The sequence below is a fragment of the Hyperolius riggenbachi genome, chromosome 6, assembly GCF_040937935.1.
Source record: "Hyperolius riggenbachi isolate aHypRig1 chromosome 6, aHypRig1.pri, whole genome shotgun sequence".
Taxonomy (NCBI): Eukaryota; Metazoa; Chordata; class Amphibia; order Anura; family Hyperoliidae; genus Hyperolius; species Hyperolius riggenbachi.
Window position 1 is genome coordinate 151,582,984 of NC_090651.1, and position 25,231 is coordinate 151,608,214.

General features: G+C 43.4%; 1 protein-coding gene across 1 annotated transcript in view; it reads left to right on the forward strand.

Annotated features, from left to right (window-relative positions):
* The window catches only part of WDR47 (WD repeat domain 47), a 91,746-nt gene extending 66,900 nt beyond the window's left edge, over positions 1-24,846 (forward strand). The window contains exons 7-15 of the mRNA XM_068240089.1: positions 732-910; positions 3,777-4,034; positions 6,934-6,994; positions 11,190-11,350; positions 11,443-11,612; positions 18,885-19,055; positions 22,344-22,475; positions 23,719-23,937; positions 24,629-24,846. Of these exons, the coding sequence (XP_068096190.1) occupies positions 732-910; positions 3,777-4,034; positions 6,934-6,994; positions 11,190-11,350; positions 11,443-11,612; positions 18,885-19,055; positions 22,344-22,475; positions 23,719-23,937; positions 24,629-24,771 (1,494 nt within the window). The 3' untranslated portion in view covers positions 24,772-24,846. The remainder of the gene's footprint in view (positions 1-731; positions 911-3,776; positions 4,035-6,933; positions 6,995-11,189; positions 11,351-11,442; positions 11,613-18,884; positions 19,056-22,343; positions 22,476-23,718; positions 23,938-24,628) is intronic.
* The last annotated feature ends 385 nt before the right edge of the window (positions 24,847-25,231 follow it).

Below are 25,231 nucleotides of genomic sequence, written 5' to 3' on the forward strand. Positions count from 1 at the left end.
ACAAAAATAACTTTTCACCTTTTAAGTGTCAAACACTGTTCATGTCTATGACAACGAAAGTCCCTTGGCCAACCTTGGGCTATTAGCCATTGCTTTTTCGGAGAGCGTGAGATATACTTTAGTCCTCTCCTTGGTGCGATAGGTCCTACAGTTGAGCAAGCCGTTGAAGTGGCCACTAATGATCCAATCTTTTTTATCCCATCTTACCATTTCTATGTAATATAAGGGAACTGCCTAAATTATCCATTCAATATTTTCTCTCAATTTACCCTTCTACTACATAGATTTGGTAAAATTGGATGAAGAAGATTGGATCATTAGTGGCCACTTTAAGGAGGACAGCAGCTTGGCACAAGAGCATTGCTGCACACAGTGCTTTTTTATATGCTTTGTCACCGTAGTACCGGACTGCTTCCATGTGCAACCCATCCTAATCTTGCTTTTTATATGCAACCTATCCTTATCTGCCACAGGTCATGGCCTCATTGGCCTGTGTAGCTTCTGCATAAATCTGGTCTCATGCACATTACAGCTGTGCTCAGCTCTGCGTAAATATATCTGAATTTTATACACAGACCTTCGTTTTCTTTTTCTTATTTCTGAGATAACCCACCCCTGTTGATCGGAATAGTTGTGACTTTTTTTTTTTTTTTTCTGAAAACCTCTTAATTTAGAAAATATTATCTACTTTAATGGATTACTGAAGCCTGAGTGTGTATAACGTTTTTCAGCTTCGGGATTCCACTGAGCAGTTTGAAGAATATTACCGGCAGAAACTGCGATACCAGCAGCATCTGGAGCAAAAGGAGCAGCAGCGACAGCTGTATCAGCAGATGCTTTATGAAGGAGGAGTAAACCAAGTGGAAGAGACTGATAACCCCCAGAATCTCACTGAGCAGTTCCTCAATAGGTAATTCTAAAACAAGACTGATATTTACAGAAAGGCCATTTCTCCTCCCTGTAAGCATTCAAATATATCCTAAAAGCAATGTGAAATTGCTGCTGCTCTGCTTGTTACAAAAATAAAGGAGGGAAAATCAGTTCTTCACTTAGCCTTGGCTACGTACTGCACATCAAAAATGGAATCTGTCACTGAGGAAACAGAATACCTAAGTAGCTCAGGGTGACCTAAAACCACTAGGAAAGTATTGGGGACTAAAAGAGACCAAAAAGCCCTCCTACTTAAAGGCAAGGCTCAGTATAATCTGCTTTCTAGGTATTCTGTTCAGTGTTCTCCCCAGGCTCTGTTAGCCGGGTGCTCTACCCGGCTAGTTTTGGTGATCACCCGGCTGTCATCGGCTCACCTCCTCCTATGCTGTAAGCGGAATTGTGCTGAAAAGCGCCGGCCTTCCATTTTCTCATATCACCCCACCTGGCTATTTTTTCATGCCACCCGGCTACTTTTTCATGCCACCCGGCTGGAAAAAAAATTCTGGGGAGAGCACTGCTATTGTACTGGTCCAAGCCTTATCCCATAGAGCCATATCAATCCCTGCCATGTACTGATAAGTATCAACAGTCCCAAACAGGCTGTCTGCATGTTGGGTTGATGTGGCTCTGTAAAATTAATAAGCTATAGGCTTGCTATACACCAATTGTTCTGGATGTGCAGCCTGGCTTCAGGGGCATAGAGAGATGATTTGCATATTAGCCAGAATTTCCCTTGGGCTCCAGTGTTTTTGCCCCATTATTATAACTCAAAAATTCAACAGAAGCTTGTTATAAAAAAGTATGGTTGATTACTTTAACTTTACCCTGGAGCCTCATCATGTGATTACTCTGACAGGAATGGTGCCACACTCTATTCTCCACATTGAGTAAATTTTATATTATGTACAAAGAAGATAAGGTGAGGTTCTGTCTGGTACTCTTCTGACAGACTGCTGCAGCAGTTGAAAGCAACAAAATGACTTTTATCTGAGATATACAGCTGCCTTTTAACCACTTGAGGACCCACCATTTGCCCCCCCTTAAGGACCAGCGCTGTTTGTTGGGATCTGTGCTGGGTGGGCTCTGCAGCCCCCAGCACAGATCAGGGTGCACGCAGAGCGATCAGATCGCCCCCCTTTTTTCCCCCCTATGGGGATGATGTGCAGGGGGGGTCTGATCGCTCCTGCCTGCAGGCATGATGCGGGGGGGGGCACCTCAAAGCCCCCTTCCGCGGCGAAATTCCCCCTCCCTCTCCTACCTTTCCCCCCTGATGATCCGGGCTGCACAGGACGCTATCCGTCCTGTGCAGCCAGTGACAGGACGTCCCCTGTCACATGGCGGCGATCCCCGGCCGCTGATTGGCCGGGGATCACCGATCTGCCTTACGGCGCTGCTGCGCAGCAGCGCCGTACAATGTAAACAAAGCGGATTATTTCCGCTTGTGTTTACATTTAGCCTGCGAGACGCCATCGGCGGCCCGCAGGCTATTCACGGAGCCCCCCGCCGTGAATTGACAGGAAGCAGCCGCTCGCGCGAGCGGCTGCTTCCTGATTAATCAGCCTGCAGCTGGCGACGCAGTACTGCGTCGCTGGTCCTGCAGCTGCCACTTTGCCGACGCACGGTATAAGCGTGCGGTCGGTAAGTGGTTAATAGGAAGAACTTAACCATGCCAAATGACTGTTACTAGCATTAATTGTTCTTTGAATTAGAGGGTGTGGGGGGAAATGTTTCGCTACACAGATTATATCACTGTGGCACAAAGACAGGTAGGGTGCCTATATGAGAAGTAAGGAGGTAGGAGACAGGTTGTTGTTTTTTGGCGTGCCAGACTGTAATTGTGGTTTAATGTATTATTTTAGGTCAGTTATGCATTCAGTTCCTTTAATGCTGTAGCATTTGTAGAATAAAAAATGGAAATGACTGCAGCACCAATTCATAAATGGTTATCTACTTCATATAAACCCTTGCTCACTCCAAATCAGTGTGAAGTTCTCACCCTCTAGTGATGTGCATCTGTATGGGGGAGGGTAATTGCTGTGTCAGCTGAAGCCACGCCTCTGAAAATTGTCAAGATGGACATGAGTAGGGATGGTCAGTTAGATGCAAATAATTCCAAGTTGATGCAGGATTATACACATCTTCAATGCAAATTTATGTAGCTTGAACATGCACCTATCCAATCTTGCTGAGGTGGAATTGGGTTGGGTCATTTTCAAGCCGCATAATTTTTTTTCATTGAAAATTTGCATAATAGTGTATTAACTCAGAAGACAAGACACACAACATTTATATTGTGCTTTGCTCCTGGCCAACTCAAAGCACTTCAAAGCTGCAGCCAAATAGGACGCAGTGCACGGGCGTCCAGGATCATTAGGAAGCCTTGCCCATAGACTCCTTACTATTTTATGTACTGGGATGAGACAGGATTTGAACCCTGGTCAAAAGCTCAAACCCTACATCAAAAGGCAACATCCTTAACCTGTGAATTGGTGCAGCAGATATTTTGTTTGGGAAAAGTTGCAACATTCTTACATTTTTAATACATTTGCGAAATGCTGCTATCCCTACAGTCAGGATGAAATGACAGCAAAATACAGTACATTTCTTAATATATTTTGTGTTAAAAAATATACTTAGAAATGCAATTTCAATGTGTGACAGCTCCTCTAAGCTGGGCTGCAAATGGGGACAGGGATCTACCCTCTGCAGTTGTCTGTGACCCAGTTGACTGCTGTGTTTTGACCATGTGGGTTTCTTGGCTTGTGTGCTAACCTTCTCTTCTTAAAGAAATGCATTGCTGAATATATTTGTGGCTTTGTGTTTGTCTCTTTTGTATGCTTCTCAAGATCCATCAAAAAGCTTGGGGAGTTGAATGTGGGAATGGAGCCTCTTAGTGAGGAAATTCAACCAAATACTAAACAACACAATGGTCCTAGAGACAGTAGCTCCTCAGCCACCAATGGCCCCTCACCTTCAATATCTGCTTCACTACAGAGAAATCCACAAGCTGATGGGCAGAGCATCAATACCAGCACTCCTCTGAAGCGAGGCAGCGCCAACAACATTCCATTTCCAGAGGAATCGCCAGTGTATGGAAGCACTAGGTCAGTGCATATAATACATCTTACTGCTTTTGGAACTGCATGTAGCACATTAGTGTGTTTCCAAACCAGGTAGAAATCTCCAGCAGTGTTATCCAGTATTTGGGCTCCTTCTTCCTAATTATAAGGTCATCAGTAAAGTTGGTCAGTAGATGCAAATAATTCCAGCTAGCATTCAGATTTCATCAAATTGTATGCAGTTCAAAACTGGGCCATTCAAAATCGACAGGAAGTTCATTTGTGTCAACCAATTTCAGGCTGCATACAACTTTCATGAAATTGAAATATGAGATAGACTTATTTGCTTCTTAATGGCAGGCTGTGAGTTGACATGTCTTTGATAAGAATAAAATGCACTATTTTAGTAAGTAGCACTGAAAATAGTGTTTATTTCCTGTTCTGCCAGAGACAACAAAACTAAGGAACAAGAGGAACACCCTCTTATGAGCGTACCAACATTAAACCTTTGCACTCCATCAATTATTCATCTTTTTTTTGTTTTTTTGTTTTTATTAGTTTATGCTCTCATTATATTCCCCAGGTGTATAGTGTCTTGCTTTTATGTTCTCTTAAGAAGACGACACTTTGACCACGTTCACAGTGACGTTGCGTTCCCTGTGACAACAGGAATGCAAGGCGACAGATCAGTAAAGCAGCACCACGTTACCCGTGCGTCCGATACAGTGAAGCATACAGTCAATGGAAAATATGCTTCACCATAACCATTAATGTGCACCATTTGCAGTAACGCATGTTACAGGGCAGCGCTATGCTGGCGCGCCACTGTAAATGTGGCCTTTTACACTGTATTGATAACAGTGAAAAAATATAAATTTGTCCTGCACACCTTCAGCCAAAGCCAGTTGTAGTCAGAGTGCCAATGCTAGGAGTAGGAATTACCGCACCCCATGTTGTCAAATCTTTAAACACTATATAAGCAGACACTTCCTAAGATAAAGCCAATGCTTCAAGACATAAAGGCCTCAATTCACTAAACTTATCTCCTGTCTTTAATAACTCTTCTAGAGTTGTTACCATGGTGATAAGGCATGTAGTATTCAGGAAACATTTTACCTCAGGCAAGCCTAAAGTTAACTCTTCTGTCTTTAAATTAACTCTCCAATCCTTAAAATAACTCCAGAGTTAAAGACAGGCTGTTAATTAGCTGCATGTGAAAATAACTACAGAGGAGGTAAATTAACTACAGGAGAGGTAACTTAAGGAATGAAAAGGTAAGATAACTCTCACGTGTGGAGGTAAGTTTCCTCTTGCTTTATTATCTCTAGCATGATCTTAGTGAATTGAGTCCATTGTCTCTTCTGCAGTGGCACAAAATATTTCCCGATCAAGACATGCAAGATATAACGCAGATCATGCTCCTAATGCACTTGCAAACATCGATGTGGCTACTGTAGCCAGTACATTGATAACAAAGCTGGGTTAAAATGTGATGTTTACTATAGGTTTCACAATAGCATTTACCATATTTTTCGGACTATAAGACGCTCCGGACTATAAGACGCACCTAGGTTTAGAGGACAAAAACCAGGCGAAAAAATATACTAAAGCTGGTGCGTCTAGTGCAGGGGCCTCTTATTGACTCCCCCCCCCCCCCCCCCATTATGTTTCCCTTGTGCCTCATGTGTCCTTCTCTGCCCTCTTGTCCTCTGGTGACCCCGTGTCCTTTTGTCCCTGTGTATTCTGGTGTCCCTCTGTGACATGCTCTGTCCTCTGGTGTCCCTGTCCATGTGCCTGTCCCTGTGCAGTGTTCTCCTGTGTCCCATCCCTTTGTGTGGTGTCCCCCTGTGTCACATCTTTGTGTGTGGTGTTACCCTGTGTCCCACTCATGTGTGCGGTTTCCCTTTCCCATCCATGAGTGCTGTGTCCTCCTGTGTCACATCCATGTGTGCGGAGTCCCTCAGTCTCACATCCCTATGAGCGGTGCCCCCGTTTTCCTGTCCCTGTGCGCGGTGTCCCCGTGTCACATTAACGTGTATGGTTTCCCGTCCCTGTGTTTGGTGTCCCCCTGTGTCACATCCTTGTGTGCTGTGTCCCCCAGTCCCTGTGGGTGGTGTCCCCCTGTGTCACATCCATGTGTGCGGTTTCCCTCTGTGTCTCATCCCTGTGTGTGGTGTCCCCCTGTGTCACATCCTTGTGTTCAGTGTCACCCTGTGTCCCACCCATGTGTGTGGTTTCCCATCCATGTGTGCTGTGTTTCCCTGTGTGTCACATCCATGTGTGCGTTGTCCCTCTGTGTCCCATTTCTGTGAGTGGTGTCCCCATGTCCCTGTCCGCGGTGTCCCCCGTGTCACATCCACGTGTGCAGTGTCACATTAATGTGTGTGGTGTCCCCGTGTCCTATACATGTGTGCGGTGTCCCAGCCATGGGTTCGGTATCACATGCCTGTGTGTGGTATCCTGTGTCAGATGTCCCCTTGTGTCCCTGTGTGTGGTGTCCCCGTGTCCCCATCTTTGTGTTCAGTGTCCTTTATCCTTGTGTCCTGCATACCATACCTTCTTCCCTGAGGAAGTAGCCATCGACAAATCAGAGAGGGGGGTGCTGCCCTAGACCGCCAATTACAGCACTTGGTGGTATGCACGCTAAATCCCGGTAGTGGAGACCACAGCTGAGTACAGGCCGGCTGAAGCTGCACCCACCTTGTGCAGTGATTGGCCCCAATGAAGTAACGGCTGTCACTGTCGCGCTGAAGCTCCGCCAACGATGTGCAGTGACACACACACACGCGCACACACACTTTTTGGGGAGAAAAAGTACGTCTTATAGTCCGAAAAATACGGGTGTGTGCTGTAGGTTTCACAATAGGGTTAATGATTATACATAAATTGTGTTATTATTTGGGTGCTAGGTTATGAATAAAATTGTGACTGGTTTACTTTGTAGTGGAGGAGACCAGGCACATTTTGAAGAACCTGCAAGTACCGGATTAAGGAAAAGTTCAGAGGTAAGAATGCTGAATACACTTTGTTTAAAAAAAAGTTTTCTAAATATGCATATCCTTTCCTGTTTTGAAAAGTTCCCTAAAATACTGAATTTAATTTGTACAGTTTTCACTACCTGGTAATTGCCAGGAAATGTTTTTTTCAATTATCTTTTTATTATTAAAAAAGAATAAGGAACATACAACAATTTTGAGTTTGCAACAGCAACAATCATGCTTGGAGGATATTGTCCAGAGGATAACAGCAGTGATAAGACAGAATATCATGTACCAATATAATAACTTTAAAGTGAACAGGTTCGGAAGGGAGTTAGTGTTACTGGGAAGTGTTTGAAGCCAACCATACTGTCCAGGGGTCCCATATCAAGTCAAATTGGGGAGTAGTCTCTCGAATTGTTGCAGTGATTTTTTTCTAACACATATTTGCTTTGTATTCTATTTATAAGTTTGCTTCTGGAAAGGTGAAGGGATTTCCATAATTGCCAGGAAATTTTTAAAACAAGCCTTACAGGAGACTGTTGCAAGGCCGCAGGTCAGAGGAAAGGGAAATGCTTAGGGAAGAAGGGCTTGGACCATCGCACTTCATGGTTTCTTAGTAGTTTTCAAAAAGGCATTATAGGCAGTTTAGTTGTAGTGAAATGTCACCATCTGTGAAAGTATAACTGGGCACCAGCCCATCCAAGTCTGCCCATATAAGATACTTCATATTACACCCAATCTATTCAAACTATCTCTTACTGCAGCTTTTGTGCAAGAGAATTCCTTTCATGATGATAGAATAGGTAATTCCGCAACATTAACATACTGACATCATATTGTTCCTCTTTAACCAGCCTTAATCTAATTTTCAGGTTTATTTTCAGCTCGGTGATGGTTTAGAATTTAGCTCAAATTTATTAACGGGAATCTGAAGTGTAAATAAACTTATGAGGTAATGATTTGTATGTGTAGTAGAGAAATAGAGCCTTAGTAGCACAGATATGAGTCTCATATTGTTTCCAATACAGGAAGAGTAAAAAAAACCTTCAGCTGTTATTTGTGCAAAAGAGCCTCTCTGAGGATTGCGGTTTTCTGGAGCACTTATACATCAAAGAAACAGTCAGAGACAGATTTAGAAAAGATATTTACTGCAGGGAAGTTGAAAGGGTCATTGGCTCTGCTTGTTTTTTAGTTTACGTTTTGAGTGCGGCTTGTAATTGCAAATGTGACAGAATTATGGAATGTTATAAAATAAAAGCTATATATCTAAAAATTTAAATACAACACTATTTTCTTTGCTACTAATGTTTTATTAATTATCAGTACTACACATACAAATCATCACATCAGAAGTTTTTTTTTTTTTTTTCACTTCTTTGTCACTTTAAAGCTATACTCTGGATGTTGCGCAATCCATTGCTGTCAGAGAACGGACCCTGTCAAAAGAACATTTCTGCTACTTTGTTACTTTATTTTCTGAATCTTTCATTTTTTTGTTGTCTTTTATTTCAAAATAATAACTTAATATCATAGTGAGAAAGTGTAGCAAAAGAAGAAGCAGGGGTATAAGGCTTCAAAGGCTGATAAAAGGATACATTTCTGTTACACCTCTGTTAATAATGCACCATACTCATCCACATACAGTACTGCTGGTACCCGACTTACTAACGACCTGCCGATATAAACAGCCTGAAAATGTGAAGTATGATTCAGTGGAAACAAGTGAATTTTTTTTTCTCAAAGACCTTGTAGCTTATGAGAAAAGCAATTTAAAAATTTCAAAGAAAAATGTTTTTAAACCAGTAAATTTACATTTTGCTGCAATACACTGAGGGCACATGCAGGGCCGGCGCTACCATAGAGGCAAAGGAGGCAATTGCCCCAGGGCCACAGAGCCTGTAGGGGCCCCCAGTGGCTACAAAAGGAAAAAAAATCAAAAAGACCTTATAGTTTTTGAGAAAATCGATTTTAAAGTTTCAAAGGAAAAAAAATACACATTTAAAAACCCGCCAACTTTAACGGTTAATAGCAAATCCACCTTAAAGAAAACCTGAACTGAAAATTAAAAGTCAAAATAAACATACACGTGTCATACTTATCTCCTGTGTAGTCTACTCCTCAATCTCTTTCTCCTCTCCTGCGTCCTGTTTGTCCACTGTGATCAAGGGAATTTTCCGTCCTCCATTTTGAAAATGGGCATTACCCATAACAGCTTTCTGGTCAGCACACAGTTAAACTGTAACATCGCCCACTTGAGCCATAGGGAAAGATGGACATTACCTGGTAAATCAGTTTTCCTCTCAGCTATAACTGACAGCAACTGATATTTTATTGACAGCAACTGATATATTTCAGATCTGACAAAATATTGTCAGAACTGGAAGGGATAATTGTCAGAAGAAAATGGTGAGCTTCTGAGATGAACTAATGGCAAGGTAAATATGTAATGTTCATTTGAAGTTACCTCATGTGTTTATTTTGAATAATTTTTACTCAGTACAGGTTCTCTTCAAATGCTAGAAACCCTAAATTTGCAGGATATGTTAAGGAGATCATTGGGAATAAGAGGAAACATTTTTTTTTTCAAAAAGACCTTATACATAGTTACATAGTTATTTGGGTTGAAAAAAGACATACATCCATCCAGTTCAAACAGAATAGTTTTTGAGAAAATCGATTTTAAATTTTCCAAGGAAAAATGTATACTTTTAAATGCGGTAAATGTCACTTTTAATAGAAAACCTAACGGTAGTGTAATTTTACATGTTTGAAAAGAAAGAGCAATGAATTTCCTGACGGGGTTTCCAGGGGGTCCATACGCAGTACGTATGGACCTCCTGGAAACCCCTCCGCAGCCGCAGAGCTTTGGCCAGGGATCGCTATACAGCGCAATATGGCTATAAGAAGATCCCTGGCATTTTCTCCTATTTTCCAATTTTTTTTTTTATTTTTATGTTTAGAGTGTGGTAATTTTTCTTTTTTAAATTATGTGGGGTCCCCTCTCCTGCAACCTTTTAACCCCTTGTCCCAATGCAGGCTGGGATAGCCAGAATGTGGAGCTCCGACCGATTGGGGATTCACACCCTGACTATACCAGCTGCAAAAAAGGTCCCTTAAAGAGAATCTGTACTCTAATATTCTTACAATAAAAAGCATACCATTCTATTCATTATTTTCTCCTGTGCCCCTCTGTGCTGTTTCTGCCACTCTCTGCTGCAATCCTGGCTTGTAATTAACAGTTTTAGGCAGTGTTTACAAACAAACTAACCAGCTTCTAATAGGCTCAGCTAAGCATAGTGTGTGAGTCATTCAGAGTATGCAGGGGGCCTGCAGAGGGTGTGTATCGCTTCTACCAATCACAAGCAGCCCTGCACATTCCACACATTCAAGCTTTAGCCCGACAAACAGGACAGAGGAAAGATACATTGATTTATTACAGAGACAGTGCAGTTAGGAAAGACTGCAGTAAGCCAGAGCAGATTAGAACAGGCATAGGAACTTATAGGATAGAAGAACTAAGGCTGAAAAATTTGTTACATAGTCTCTTTAATGCTGATTTTTGTTCTGGGGTATCTGTTGGGGGGGGCCCCCAGGTTTATTTTGCCCTGGGGCCCCATTGTTGCTAAAACCGGCCGGGGCACATGAGGACAGAGGTGACACAATGGGGGTCAGATGGGGACACAGAAGGCACGGGGGAACTGACTTGACACAGAGGGGGACACTGGAGGCTTAGTGGGGCAGAGAAGGCAGTACAGGGGACAGAGATGGCACAGTGTTTCAAATTATGGACAGATTCAGGTTAAAAACAAACCTACAGTCCCTATCTAGTTTAACCAGGGACTACCTGTATATTTATTCTCTATATAGTCTTTCATTGCTGACTGCCTATGTATTTGCTATAGTGTCATTTCTGTTAATTGCTTACTAAGTTAAAGTGCAGTATGCAAAGTGCTGTAATCTAAAATGGCTATCTAGAGTCTACATTTAATTTCTTCTCAGATAAAAGGTAAAATCTGATTGCTAATTATTTAGAGTATTATGAAATCATGTGTATCTTGCATCCTAGAATGTATTTTAGATGTGGCTAGACTGTTATACCAGCTTGTTGAAAATTAATTGCCAGCCTTACCTTCAGTGTCCTAGAATTGAAAAAGGATGCTTTTGTCAGTTTTGAATCGTGTCCATTGACCTAATTTTCAGGTTCTGTTTATTTTTACAGCCTGATGTCAAACAAAAACAGCAGTTTGTCTGTCTCACCACTTTGGAAGACACCCAAGCTGTCCGGGCTGTAGCTTTCCACCCCAGTGGCTCCCTGTATGCTGTTGGATCCAATGCCAAAACTTTGAGAGTCTGTGGTTATCCTGATGTGATTGATGGCGGGTGAGGAAAATATACATATGTTAATACAAAGGATTGATTAGTAACTGAAATTAATCACTGCTGAAAGTGATATATATTTTTTCTCTTTTAAGTCTTACAAATGGTCCGGTACAACCAGTGGTTCGATTTAAGAGGAACAAGCATCATAAAGGTTCAATCTACTGTGTGGCGTGGAGCCCCTGTGGGCAGCTGCTTGCTACAGGTTCTAATGACAAGTATGTCAAAGTTCTGCCCTTTAATGCAGAGACCTGCAATGCAACCGGTAAGTTTCCCAAGGCCTAATAGTTATATTATGTTCAATAAATTTGTGTACTGAGCAAACCTGTATTCCAAAAGTGCTGTAATTTGGCAAACAATTAGATTTATGTTTACAGTGATGTCACTGAGAGATAAAATCTCATTTGGGGCAGGGGGTTAGAGTACTTTCTGCTTTAAAATTTGCCTTATTAACTTCTTTGGGATGATGCTGATTGAAATCCACACACTATTTGGGAGCAGTTATCCCTGCCAGAGCATAGATTTCACTTACCGCCACCACGCACTTTTGCCACTAACACCAAACATGCTGCTCTTTCCCTTGCTGCAGCCCACTCGCCCTGCCATCGGTATGATTTCATTGGCTTCTGACCCTGTGATCATATTGTGAAATGAATTGCATAACATGACTCAGGAATGTTTTACTAAGGGGGAAAAGCGGCAAGCAAAAATGGGGTCCTAACTATGAATGATTATAATAATCCATTCATTAACTGGGATATTGAAGCTACTTACTCTAGTAAAAGCTTAACATCACAACACCCAAAAGAGCCAAATCAACCAGGGTAATTCTTCATGTTGATTTAAGCATTTCAAATTGGTCAGATATTGTATCAAAAGTGCAAGTTGGGGAATACTTGAAGAATAGCAATCACAGTATGGTAACAGTAACATTTGACCTGGTATTTTAACCACTTAAGGACCACAGTCTTTTCGCCCCTTAAGGACCAGAGCCTTTTTCTCCATTCAGACCACTGCAGCTTTCACGGTTTATTGCTCGGTCATACAACCTACCACCTAAAGGAATTTTACCTCCTTTTCTTGTCACTAATACAGCTTTCTTTTGCTGCTATTTGATTGCTGCTGCGAGTTTTAGTTTTTATTATATTCATCAAAAAAGACATGAATTTTGGCAAAAAAATGACTTTTTTAACTTGCTGTGCTGACATTTTTCAAATAAAGTAAAATTTCCTATACATTTGAGCGCGAAAGTTATTCTGCTACATGTCTTTGATAAAAAAAAAACCATTCAGTGTATATTTATTGGATTGGGTAAAAGTTATAGCGTTTACAAACTATGGTGCCAAAAGTGAATTTTCCCATTTTCAAGCATCTCTGACTTTTCTGCGCACCTGTCAGGTTTCATGAGGGGCTAAAATTCCAGGATAGTACAAATACTCCCCAAATGACCCCATTTTGGAAAGAAGACATCCCAAAGTATTCAGTGAGAGGCATGGTGAGTTCATAGAAGATTTTATTTTTGTCACAAGTTAGCGGAAAATGACACTTTCTGACAAAAAAAAGAAAAAAAAAAAGTTTCCATTTCTTCTAACTTGCGACAAAAAAAAAATGAAATCTGCCACAGACTCACTATGCTCCTCTCTGAATACCTTGAAGTGTCTACTTTCCAAAATGGGGTCATTTGTGGGGTGTGTTCACTGTCCTGGCATTTTGGGGGGTGCCTAATTGTAAGCACCCCTGTAAAGCCTAAAGATGCTCATTGGACTTTTGGCCCCTTAGCGCAGTTAGGCTGCAAAAAAGTGCCACACGTGGTATTGCCGTACTCAGGAGAAGTAGTATAATGTGTTTTGGGGTGTATTTTTACACATACCCATGCTGGGTGGGAGAAATATCTCCGTAAATGACAATTGTTTAATTTTTTTTACACACAATTGTCTATTTATAGAGATATTTCTCCCACTCAGCATGGGTATGTGGAAAAATACACCCCAAAACACATTATACTACTCCTCCTGAGTACGGCGATACCACATGTGTGGCACTTTTTTGCACCCTAACTGCGCTAAGGGGCCCAAAGTTCAATGAGTACCTTTAGGATTTCACAGGTCATTTTGAGAAATTTCGTTTCAAGACTACTCCTCACGGTTTAGGGCCCCTAAAATGCCAGGACAGTATAGGAACCCCACAAATTACCCCATTTTAGAAAGAAGACACCCCAAGGTATTCCGTTAGGAGGATGGTGAGTTCATATAAGATTTATTTTTTTTGTCACAAGTTAGCGGAAATTGATTTTAATTGTTTTTTTTCACAAAGTGTCATTTTCCGCTAACTTGTGACAAAAAATAAAATCTTCTATGAACTCACCATACTCCTAACGGAATACCTTGGGGTGTCTTCTTTCTAAAATGGGGTCACTTGTGGGGTTCCTATACTGCCCTGGCATTTTAGGGGCCCTAAACCGTGAGGAGTAGTCTTGAACCCAAATGTCTCAAAATGACCTGTGAAATCCTAAAGGTACTCATTGGACTTTGGGCCCCTTAGCACAGTTAGGCTGCAAAAAAGTGTCACACATGTGGTATCGCCGTACTCAGAAGAAGTAGTATAATGTGTTTTGTGGTGTATTTTTACATATAACCATGCTGGGTGGGAGAAATATCTCTGTAAATGACACATTTTTGATTTTTTTTACACACAATTGTCCATTTACAGAGAGATTTCTCCCACCTAGCATGGGTATGTGTAAAAATACACCACAAAACACATTATACTACTTCTCCTGAGTATGGCGATACCACATGTGTGACACTTTTTTGCAGCCTAGGTGCGCTAAGGGGCCCAACGTCCTATTCACAGGTCATTTTGAGGCATTTGTTTTCTAGACTACTCCTCATGGTTTAGGGCCCCTAAAATGCCAGGGTAGTATAGGAACCCCACAAGTCACCCTATTTTAGAAAGAAGACACCCCAAGGTATTCCGTTAGGGGTATGGTGAGTTCATAGAAGATTTTATTTTTTGTCACAAGTTAGTGAAAAATGACACTTTGTGAAAAAAACAATAAAAATCCAATTTCCGCTAACTTTTGACAAAAAATAAAATCTTCTATGAACTCATCATACACCTAACAGAATACCTTGGGGTGTCTTCTTTCTAAAATGGGGTCACTTGTGGGGTTCCTATACTGCCCTAGCATTTTACGGGCCCAAAACTGTGAGTAGTCTGGAAACCAAATTTCTCAAAATGACTGTTCAGGGGTATAAGCATCTGCAAATTTTGATGACAGGTGGTCTATGAGGGGGCAAATTTTGTGGAACCGGTCATAAGCAGGGTGGCCTCTTAGATGACAGGATGTTTTGGGCCTGATCTGATGGATAGGAGTGCTAGTGGGGTGACAGGAGGTGATTGATGGGTGTCTCAGGGGGCGGTTAGAGGGGAAAATAGATGCAATCAATGCACTGGGGAGGTGATCGGAAGGGGGTCTGAGGGGGATCTGAGGGTTTGGCCGAGTGATCAGGAGCCCACACAGGGCAAATTAGGGCCTGATCTGATGGGTAGGTGTGCTAGGGGGTGACAGGAGGTGATTGATGGGTGTCTCAAGGTGTGATTAGAGGGGGGAAATAGATGCAAGCAATGCACTAGCGAGGTGATCAGGGCTGGGGTCTGAGGACGTTCTGAGGTGTGGGCGGGTGATTGGGTGCCCGCAAGGGGTAGATTAGGGTCTAATCTGATGGGTAACAGTGACAGGTGGTGATAGGGGGTGATTGATGGGTAATTAGTGGGTGTTTAGAGGAGAGAAGAGATGTAAACACTGCACTTGGGAGGTGATCTGATGTCGGATCTGCGGGCGATCTATTGGTGTGGGTGGGTGATCAGATTGCCCGCAAGGGGCAGGTTAGAGGCTGATTGATGGGTGGCAGTGACAGGGGTTGATTGATGGGTGGCAGTGACAGGGGGTGATTGATAGGTGATTGACAGGTGATCAGTGGGTTATTACAGGGAATAACAGATGTAAATATTGCACTGGCGAATTGATAATGGGGGGTCTGAGGGCAATCTGAGCCTGTGGGCGGGTGATTGGGTGCCCGCAAGGGGTAGTTTAGGGTCTAATCTGATGGGTAACAGTTGACAGGTGGTGATAGGGGGTGATTGATGGGTGATTGATGGGTAATTAGTGGGTGTTTAGAGGAGAGAAGAGATGTAAACACTGCACTTGGGAGGTGATCTGATGTCGGATCTGCGGGCGATCTATTGGTGTGGGTGGGTGATCAGATTGCCCGCAAGGGGCAGGTTAGGGGCTGATTGATGGGTAGCAGTGACAGGGGGTGATTGACGGGTGATTGACGGGTGATTGACAGGTGATCAGGGGGGATAGATGCATATAGTACGGGGGGGGGGGGGTCTGGGGAGAATCTGAGGGGTGGGGGGGTGATCAGGAGGGGGCAGTGGGCGGGGGGGGGATAAAAAAAAAATAGCGTTGACAGATAGTGACAGGGAGTGATTGATGGGTGATTAGGGGGGTGACTGGGTGCAAACAGTGGTCTGGGGGGTGGGCAGGGGAGGTTCTGCGGGGTGCTGTGGGCGATCAGGGGGCAGGGGGGGGGAAATCAGTGTGCTTGGGTGCAGACTAGGGTGGCTGCAGCCTGCCCTGGTGGTCCCTCGGACACTGGGACCACCAGGGCAGGAGGCAGCCAGTATAATAGGCTTTGTATACATTACAGAGCCTATTATACATATGTGCAGCAGCGATCCGGGAGCTAGTAACCCGCCGGCGCTTCCGAACGGCCGGCGGGTTACTACGAGCAGTGGGCGGAGCGAGTCCCCGGCGGCTGATCGCGTCACGAATGACGCGATCGCCGCATAGCCACTCCCGCAGCCGCCCCCGCCGATGGGCGTATTGCGGTCGTTTGGGCCCGGACTTTGCCGCCGCCCATCGGCTGGGGGCGGTCCTCAAGTGGTTAAGGGACTTGGATAGCCCTTTACAGGGCAAGAACACCCAAAGTAAATGACAGGCTTTCAAACAGATTTTGAATGAGTACTGAAGTATGCTGCTTTGATTCTTGTGTTGGCCCAAGTTTCCTGCTCTTTACACCACGCCTTCTACAACTGAATGTTTGTTTGCTGCCTACTATATCCCACACTTTGACCTTTGCCATTGTAATAAGAAGCTAAGCAATATTACGCAGTTCAACTCTCAGTAGTTTTAAAATAAACTTGAATAAAATTTTGATTAAAAGTTAGATAATTACCTTAGAAGAGGGAAGCTTCTGGATAGTCCTGAGGCTTCCACAATCGTACACAAGCCCACTGATCCAGCACTGGGACCTTCTAAGCAAGTCTGACATGGGGAGCCTGTGGATCAGCCAGAGAGGCTTTTTTCCCTTCTCACATCTATACTTTAACCACTTCCCAACCACAGGTTTTTCCCCTTAAAAACTAGAGCAATTTTCACATCATGCTTCTCCCATTCATTCGCCAATAACTCAATTTTAGTTTCATCAGTCCACAGCACCTTATTGCGAAATGAAGCTGACTTGTCCAAATGTGCTTTAGCATTTCTCAAGCGGCTCTGTTTGTGCTGTGGGCGGAGAAAATACTTCCTCTGCATCACTCTCGAATACAGCATCTCCTTGTGTAAAGTGTGCTGAATGGTTTAATGATGCACACTGACTCTATCTGCAGCAAGATGATGTTGTAGATCTTTGGTGCTGGTCTGTGGGTTGACTCTTGAGACAGCTTTCTGTATCCTTCCCCTAAACCATGATGGTGAACAGTCTGTCTTCAGGTCATTTGAGAGTTGTTTTGAGACACCCCCCCCCCCCCCCCCCCCCCCCCATGTTGCTACTCTTAAAGAGGAACTCCAGTGAAAATAATTTATTATAAAAAGGTGCTTAATTTTTACAATAATTATGTATACATGATTTAGTCAGAGTTTGCTCATTGTAAAATCTTTCCTCTCCCAGATTCACATTCTGACATGTATTACATGGTGACATTGTTACTGTGGGCAGATTATGTAGCTGTTCTGGCTTTAACAGACAGCTATAAACAGCCATTTCCTGTGTGTGTCATTGTTACATTGTGGCAGTTTGCCCAGAGTACCGTAAGGTACCAGAGCCTCTTGTGGGAGGGGTTTCAGCACAAAATCAGTCATACAGCGCCCCCTGATGGTCTGTTTGTGAAAATCATTATATTTTTCATGTAAAAGTGGGTATCAGCTACTGATTGGGATAAAGTTCAATTCTTGGTCGGAGTTTCTCTTTAAGAGAAAATTAAAAGGAGAGGGAAACTTACAATTGACCCCCTTAAATACTCTTTCTCATAATTGGATTCACCTGTGTATGTAGGTCAGGGGGTCACTGAGCTTACCAAGCCACTTTGAGTTCTAATAATTTGTTCTAAAGGTTTTGGAATCGATAAAATGACAAATGTATGCACTTGCCTAGTTTTATTTAAACAATTATTGCGCATTTTCTGTAAATCCAATAAACTTCATTTCACTTCTCAAATATCACTGCGTCTTCTATATGATATATTTAACTGACATTTTTTATCGTAACAACCAATGATTTATACAGGAAAATCATGACGACTAACAAGGTTGACCAAACTTTCGCAGCCCACTGTATATGTTTGGGTGCATTTTACTTTTTGGCCATGAGATGGCACTACACTTAACTTCCAAGTACTGTAAACAGTACCCGGAAGTAGTTAGTGTATTTGTTTACGTGAATGAAATGCTGGCATCAGCGTGATGCCGGCTTTTCATTTGTCGCAGGCACTGCAATCGGGTTTAGGAACAAGCTGTTCCCATTCCCCGATCACTCAACAGCGGGATTGAGGCAGAAACGAACGACAGCAGCGCAGCGATCGTGAACGGCGTTGTAAACAAAGCGGGTACATGTATTTACGTTCTCGGTTGTGAACCGTTGTGCAGGGGCGGTAAATACACGATACAGCGGTCGTGTAGAGCAGTGTTCCCCAACCTTGTCCTCAAGGCCCACCAACAGTGCAGGTTTTGTAGAAATCTACAGAGGAAGTTAAATCAGCTCTGCTGAGACACGAATTACCTCTGCTGTACATGTTTGTGGTTTTCTACAAAACATGTACTGTTGGTGGGTCTTGAGGACAGGGTTGGGGAACACTGGTGTAGAGGTTAATGCTGAGTCTGACGGTGCATCATCAGCCACTGCATGTAAATCCTGAAATGTAGAAGAGTCTTAATCCAAAGAAAGGTTTATATAGTCATTGAATACAGTGGCAAAAAACATTGTTTATATAAAACCTGTAAGAAACCTTGGTGATGGTAATGCATGTCATCCTGTTCAGTATGCAATGGAAATGTAGATCAATAAATGTAATAGATAAATAGAATAATTTAATTTTGGCAGGTAAAACTGTTCACATATATCTAGGTACAGACTTTTTTTTTCACTTTGTACCTTCCTTTCACTGGGCTAGCATAAGATATCATTAGGAATTTCTGCTTTAGTTCTTTTAGAAAATGTTTGGGTTTGTTTCATTCATTGTTCTGCTTTTTCAGGCCCAGACCTGGAATTCAGCATGCATGATGGTACGATTAGAGACTTGGCATTTATGGAAGGCCCTGAGAGCGGAGGTGCCATTCTGATCAGTGCTGGAGCTGGAGACTGTAATATTTACACTACAGACTGCCAGCGTGGACAGGGGCTTCATGCATTAAGTGGGCATACAGGTAAGAATCATACAATAATACAATAACATTTTGTAAAGCACAAGAGTATATCATGCCACATTACAAACATATTTTTAAATCTCTCAGTGATGAGCTATAAAAGCAAGGCAATAGGGGGTGGCCAGTGAGTGAAGTGGTGGGCAGCCATGCAGGCAGAGGGAAGGTGAAGTGGTGGGTTGTCATGCAGGCAGAGGACTGGTGAAATGGAGGGCATCTGTGTGGGCAGAGGGAAGATGAAGTGGTGGGCTGTCATTCAGGCAGAGGACTGGTGAAATGGAGGGCTTCTGTGTGGGCAAAGGGAAGGTCAAGTGGTGGGTTGTCATGCAGGCAGAGGACTGGTGAAATGAAGGTTATCTGTGTGGGCAGAGGGAAGGTGAAGTGGTGGGTTGTCATGCAGGCAGATGACTGGTGAAATGGAGGGCATCTGTGTGGGCAGAGGGAAGGTGAAGTGGTGGGTTGTCATTCAGGCAGAGGACTGGTGAAAGGGAGGGCGTATGTGTGGGCAGAGGGAAGATGAAGTGGTGGGTTGTCATGCAGGCAGGGGACTGGTGAAATGGAGGGCATCTGTGTGGGCAGAGGGAAGATGAAGTGGTGGGTTGTCATGCTGGCAGATGACTGGTGAAATGGAGGGCATTTGTGTGGGCAGAGGGAAGGTGAAGTGGTGGGTTGTCATGCTGGCAGATGACTGGTGAAATGGAGGGCATTTGTGTGGGCAGAGGGAAGGTGAAGTGGTGGGTTGTCATGCAGGCAGAGGACTGGTGAAATGGAGGGCATCTGTGTGGTCAGAGGGAAGGTGAAGTGGTGGGTTGTCATGCAGGCAGAGGACTGGTGAAATGGAGGGCTTCTGTGTGGGCAGAGGGAAGATGAAGTGGTGGGTTGTCATGCAGGCAGATGACTGGTGAAATGGAGGGCATTTGTGTGGGCAGAGGGAAGGTGAAGTGGTGGGTTGTCATGCAGGCAGGGGACTGGTGAAATGGAGGGCATCTGTGTGGGCAGAGGGAAGGTGAAGTGGTGGTTTGTCATACAGACAGGGGACTGGTGAAATGGAGGGCTTCTGTGTGGGCAGAGGGAAGGTGAAGTGGTGGGTTGTCATACAGACAGGGGACTGGTGAAATGGAGGGCTTCTGTGTGGGCAGAGGGAAGATGAAGTGGTGGGTTGTCATGCAGGCAAGGGACTGGTGAAATGGAGGGCATCTGTGTGGGCAGAGGGAAGGTGAAGTGGTGGTTTGTCATACAGACAGGGGACTGGTGAAATGGAGGGCTTCTGTGTGGGCAGAGGGAAGGTGAAGTGGTGGGTTGTCATACAGACAGGGGACTGGTGAAATGGAGGGCTTCTTTTTGGGCAGAGGGAAGATGAAGTGGTGGGTTGTCATGCAGGCAGGGGACTGGTGAAATGGAGGGCATCTGTGTGGGCAGAGGGAAGGTGAAGTGGTGGTTTGTCATACAGACAGGGGACTGGTGAAATGGAGGGCTTCTGTGTGGGCAGAGGGAAGGTGAAGTGGTGGGTTGTCATACAGACAGGGGACTGGTGAAATGGAGGGCTTCTGTGTGGGCAGAGGGAAGATGAAGTGGTGGGTTGTCATGCAGATGGGACTGGTGAAATGAAGGGCATCTGTGTGGGCAGAGGGAAGGTGAAGTGGTGGGTTGTCATGCTGGCAGGGGACTAGTGAAATGGAGGGCTTATGTGTAGGCAGAGGGAAGGTGAAGTGGTGGGTTGTCATGCAGGCAGAAGCCAAGCCTGCCCCCTTCTTGCTCTGCTATAATGACTCCGCTATAATGTCCTGAGCAAAGCCAGACTGAATGCTCAGTCAGGGATTTTATCAGGGCTAATTAGAAGCAGGCTGAGTAGTGAACAATGAAACAGAGAGCAGGGTAGGTGCTTTCTGTAATGTCCCCACTGATATATATGATAAAATACATGAGCGTGCTTCGTCTCTGGTTCACTTTAAAGCGGACCCAAACCAAACAATTTTTTAATTCAAAATATTTAGTTGCACCACTCTGACACATACAAAGATAAATAAACACTCCTTCAAGCCTATGAGCATTTCAGTGCATGCTTTTCACCATTCTCTTTTCATAATTAGGGTTATACAGGTGGCAGCCATTAGCAATTCCTCCTTTGCCAGACACCATCTACTTCACCAGTTTGCCGGATTCTGTCCCGGCAATATGAAAGGAAGGGAGGGGTTCCTCCAATAAATGTAAAATATTTTATATTTCCCCTAATGCAGCTGAAAAAAGGGCTGCTATTTATTATTGTAATTTAGAAAATAGATTTTATTTCTGAAATCTTGTATTTTTAATTTGGGTCCACTTTAAGGGCATCTTTGTAGGCAGAGGGAAGGTGAAGTGGTGGTGGCAACCTGCTCCTCAGCTATGTAAAAACAGTTTCTGTTGCTGACCTTTAAAGACTTTGGACCATATGTAATTCACTTTTTCTCCTATGTTTTCACCTAGGAGATAATTTTTCATCTTCTCTTTAAAGAGAACCCGAGGTGTGTTTAAAGAATGTTATCTGCATACAGAGGCTGGATCTGCCTATACAGCCCAGCCTCTGTTGCTATCCCAAACCCCACTAAGGTCCCCCTGCACTCTGCAATCCCTCATAAATCACAGCCGTGCTGTGAGGCTGTGTTTACATCTGTAGTGTCAGTCTCAGCTGCTCCCCGCCTCCTGCATAGCTCCGGTCCCTGCCCCCGTCCCTTCCCTCCAATTAGCAGGGAGGGAAGGGATGCAGGCGGGGACTGGAGTTCTGCAGGAGGCGGGGAGAGCAGCAGACTGACACTATAGAGATAAACACAGCCAGCTCTGACAAGCTGTTTGTCAGAAGCGTGGCTGTGATTTATGAGGGATTGCAGAGTGCAGGAGGACCTTAGGGGGGTTTGGGATAGCAACAGAGGCTGGGCTGTATAGGCAGATCCAGCTTCTGTATGCAGATAATATTCTTCAAACCTACCTCGGGTTCTCTTTAAAACTTTTCAGCACTCTGCAATAAAAAAAAACTACCAAAAAGTAGGAGAAAAGTACTCTTAAAATTATTTTGAGTATTTGAGTATTCTGCTTGCTGGTGGTTTAAAATGTATTTTATTAACATGTAAAAATATCACCTAGGTAGGAGAAAACCTAGGAGAAAAAGTTAAATTGCATTTGGGCCTTTGAGTGTGTATTGTTGCCATCATAGCATAATTTATTCAATAAAGTTTATTTTTAAGAACATCAGCAAGCTTTCATTTAGTTATAAAGCTAGTCAATTGCCTGTCTGTTAATAGAGCAGTTTAATTTCAGGGCATATTCTTGCACTTTATACATGGAGTGGATGGATGATCGCTTCAGGATCCCAAGACAAGACGGTGCGATTTTGGGACTTGCGTGTGCCTAGCTGTGTTCGAGTGATCGGAACTACATTTCACGGAACAGGTAAAGTGGAAATAGAAGTTTGTGTTTTCTAGACTATAATGTATTTTATTTTATAGGAGAGGCTCAAAGACATTGCACAGATGATTTTATGCATTTTTGTTCATTTATAAATTAAAATAAAAATAAATTAAGTTTTCAAATATGTGTTAAAGCCATAGTTCTTCCCTTCCAGATTTTTTCGAGCCATCACTTGACCATGCCCGCCGCCTCCCCCTTTGCCCTCTCCTGTGCAGCACAGGGAGGAGCTCCCCAAATTATTTATGTAGGTAGGGATTTTAAAAAGGATGACTTAGCTTAGGATGCTAAGCTTCTTATGTTTTTTTTTTGTTTTGTTTTTTGATTTTTTTAATTTTTGTTCTAACTTCTTTTGAGAATTACCCACTCTGAGAACATGTATGCAAAATGTGATCAAATTGGGAGTACAGCAGCCAATTATGAGGCTAAAATTAGTTACAGATGGATTCCCTTGCATTGCTGAACCAGGAGCAGTAGTTCTATTCTGTGACCGGCTGATTATTCTTCAAAGAGAACCTCTCTAGAGGTGGCCACTAACTGTCCAATTTCTAGCTAAAAATCGTTTGAGCGATCAGAAATTCTGATTGGATTGGTTGTAAATAATCTCTGTTGATGGGCACAATCTGTTACAAATCCTACTGAATTTTCATCTAACCAAAATTTGGATTTTCATGTTGGTTATGATGGATAAGCTAAGATTGGTTTGTTGATGGTGTAGTGAATGATTTCACTTTCAATCAGAATTATCTATAATAATAATAATCTGGACATTTGTATAGCACTTTTCTCCTGTTGGACTTAAATCGCTCAAGAGCTGCAGCCACTGGGACATGCTCAAGAGGCTACACTGCGGTGTTACGAAGTCTTGCCTTGAACTCCTTACTGAATAGTTACTAACCCCAGCCAGGATCTGATTCCTCGAACGATTTTTCGCTAGAAATTGGATCGTTAGTGGCCACCTTAAGCCTGCATAATATTGTGCTTGGTTACCTTTTTTTTTAATTTCAATGGATTTTACTGATGGGTGTGTCCATCTATTTCTACCCAACTCATGTGCGCTATATGTTTATTTCTTCAAATGTAATACTTTGTAGATATACTGCTTATTCCATGAATTCAGATTGTGGATAGAAGATTCATCTGAAGTTTTTAAATAAATTTAACCTTTTAAATAAATGTAACCTTTCCAGCGTGTAACTAATTAGTGTGTGTGTGTCTTTTCTTCCAGGCAGCGCAGTGGCCACTGTAGCAGTGGATCCTAGTGGGAGGTTGCTTGCCACGGGGCAGGAGGACTCGAGCTGCATGCTGTATGACATCAGAGGAGGACGTATGGTGCAAAGTTACCACCCCCACTCTAGTGACGTCCGCTCTGTTCGCTTCTCCCCTGGGGCTCACTACTTGCTTACTGGTTCCTATGATATGAAAATCAAAGTTACAGATTTGCAAGGTAAATATTATTGATCTATTTCCATTACTTTTAAGATATCACAATACTATAACATATGCATTTTTGAGGAAAAATTAGGACATGCTGCTATTCGTATAGTCATTTATGTAATAGCAGAAGAAGAAACTTAAATGTACAGTGAGGAAAAAATCCACAGAATTTCCACCTTCATTTTTAGACAGTTTCTTGTCTGTTTCTGTTTAAACTACACAACTGGGGTTTAAAAAAACCAAGATCCACTTACCTGGGACTTCCTCCAGCCCCTGGCAGCGTATCTGTCCCTCGCCGCAGCTCCGCTCCCAGCGCAGTGTCCCTCCGTTGCAAATATCTTCTGCGCCTGCGCGAGCATGCAGCCGCGCTGCTTGCGGTTGCATTCTTGGAGCAGGAAGCATTCTACACAGGCGCCAGAACGCTCCAGGCTACGTGAGCGCGATTGCGAGTGGCGCTGCCGCTCACTCGAGCAGGCACAGAAGATGCCGAACCTGGCAGCATCTGCAACGGAGGGGACCCCGGCTGGGAGCGAAGCAGCAGAGCGGGACAAATAGATTGCCAGGGCCTGGAGGAAGTCCCATGTAAGTAAATCTTGGGGTTTTTTTTAACCTCGGACTTGTCCTTTAATGTGTCTGCACAATTGACTCGGTCATCTCTTCAATGTTGTCTTTACTGATTTACTTCATACTGATTCTTCCAGGTGATCTCACCAAACCCCTTCCCATCATTGAAGTGGGTGAACATAAGGACAAGGTGATTCAGTGCCGTTGGCACACACAAGATCTCTCCTTCCTTTCATCTTCAGCTGACCGAACTGTATCATTGTGGACTTACAATCCATAGGCAGAGACTAAACAGCGTTCAAGCTGGCTTACTTCATAGAGGCTTTCTTCATACAGGCTGATTTTACATTTACTATCTGGTTGTATTTATTATGGTCTTATGGTAAACCGTTATGCGGCCAGAGGGGTTGCTTATTCAGTGCTTATACCCAGACAAAGACAAATCTTCGTATCCGCATGCTATCAGTGGAGACAAAGTGGAAGATCTACATAGGTGAAGCATGTTGTCATAAGCCTACATGTACTGATGGAAGGGATGTATTGCTGGCATTCTAGCCCTTCACTCCTCTCCTCCCTCCACAGGTGTTTACGATTGTGGGTGAAGGACGACACAATCGTACTGTTTGAGAAAGCTAATAATATGAAACCTTGCAGGCCCTGAAGGGTCACACTGCGTTACAAATACTTCCATGCAGTTACTTTTGCTTAAGTTTGCCCTTCTCCACCCACTGGCAGCAGAT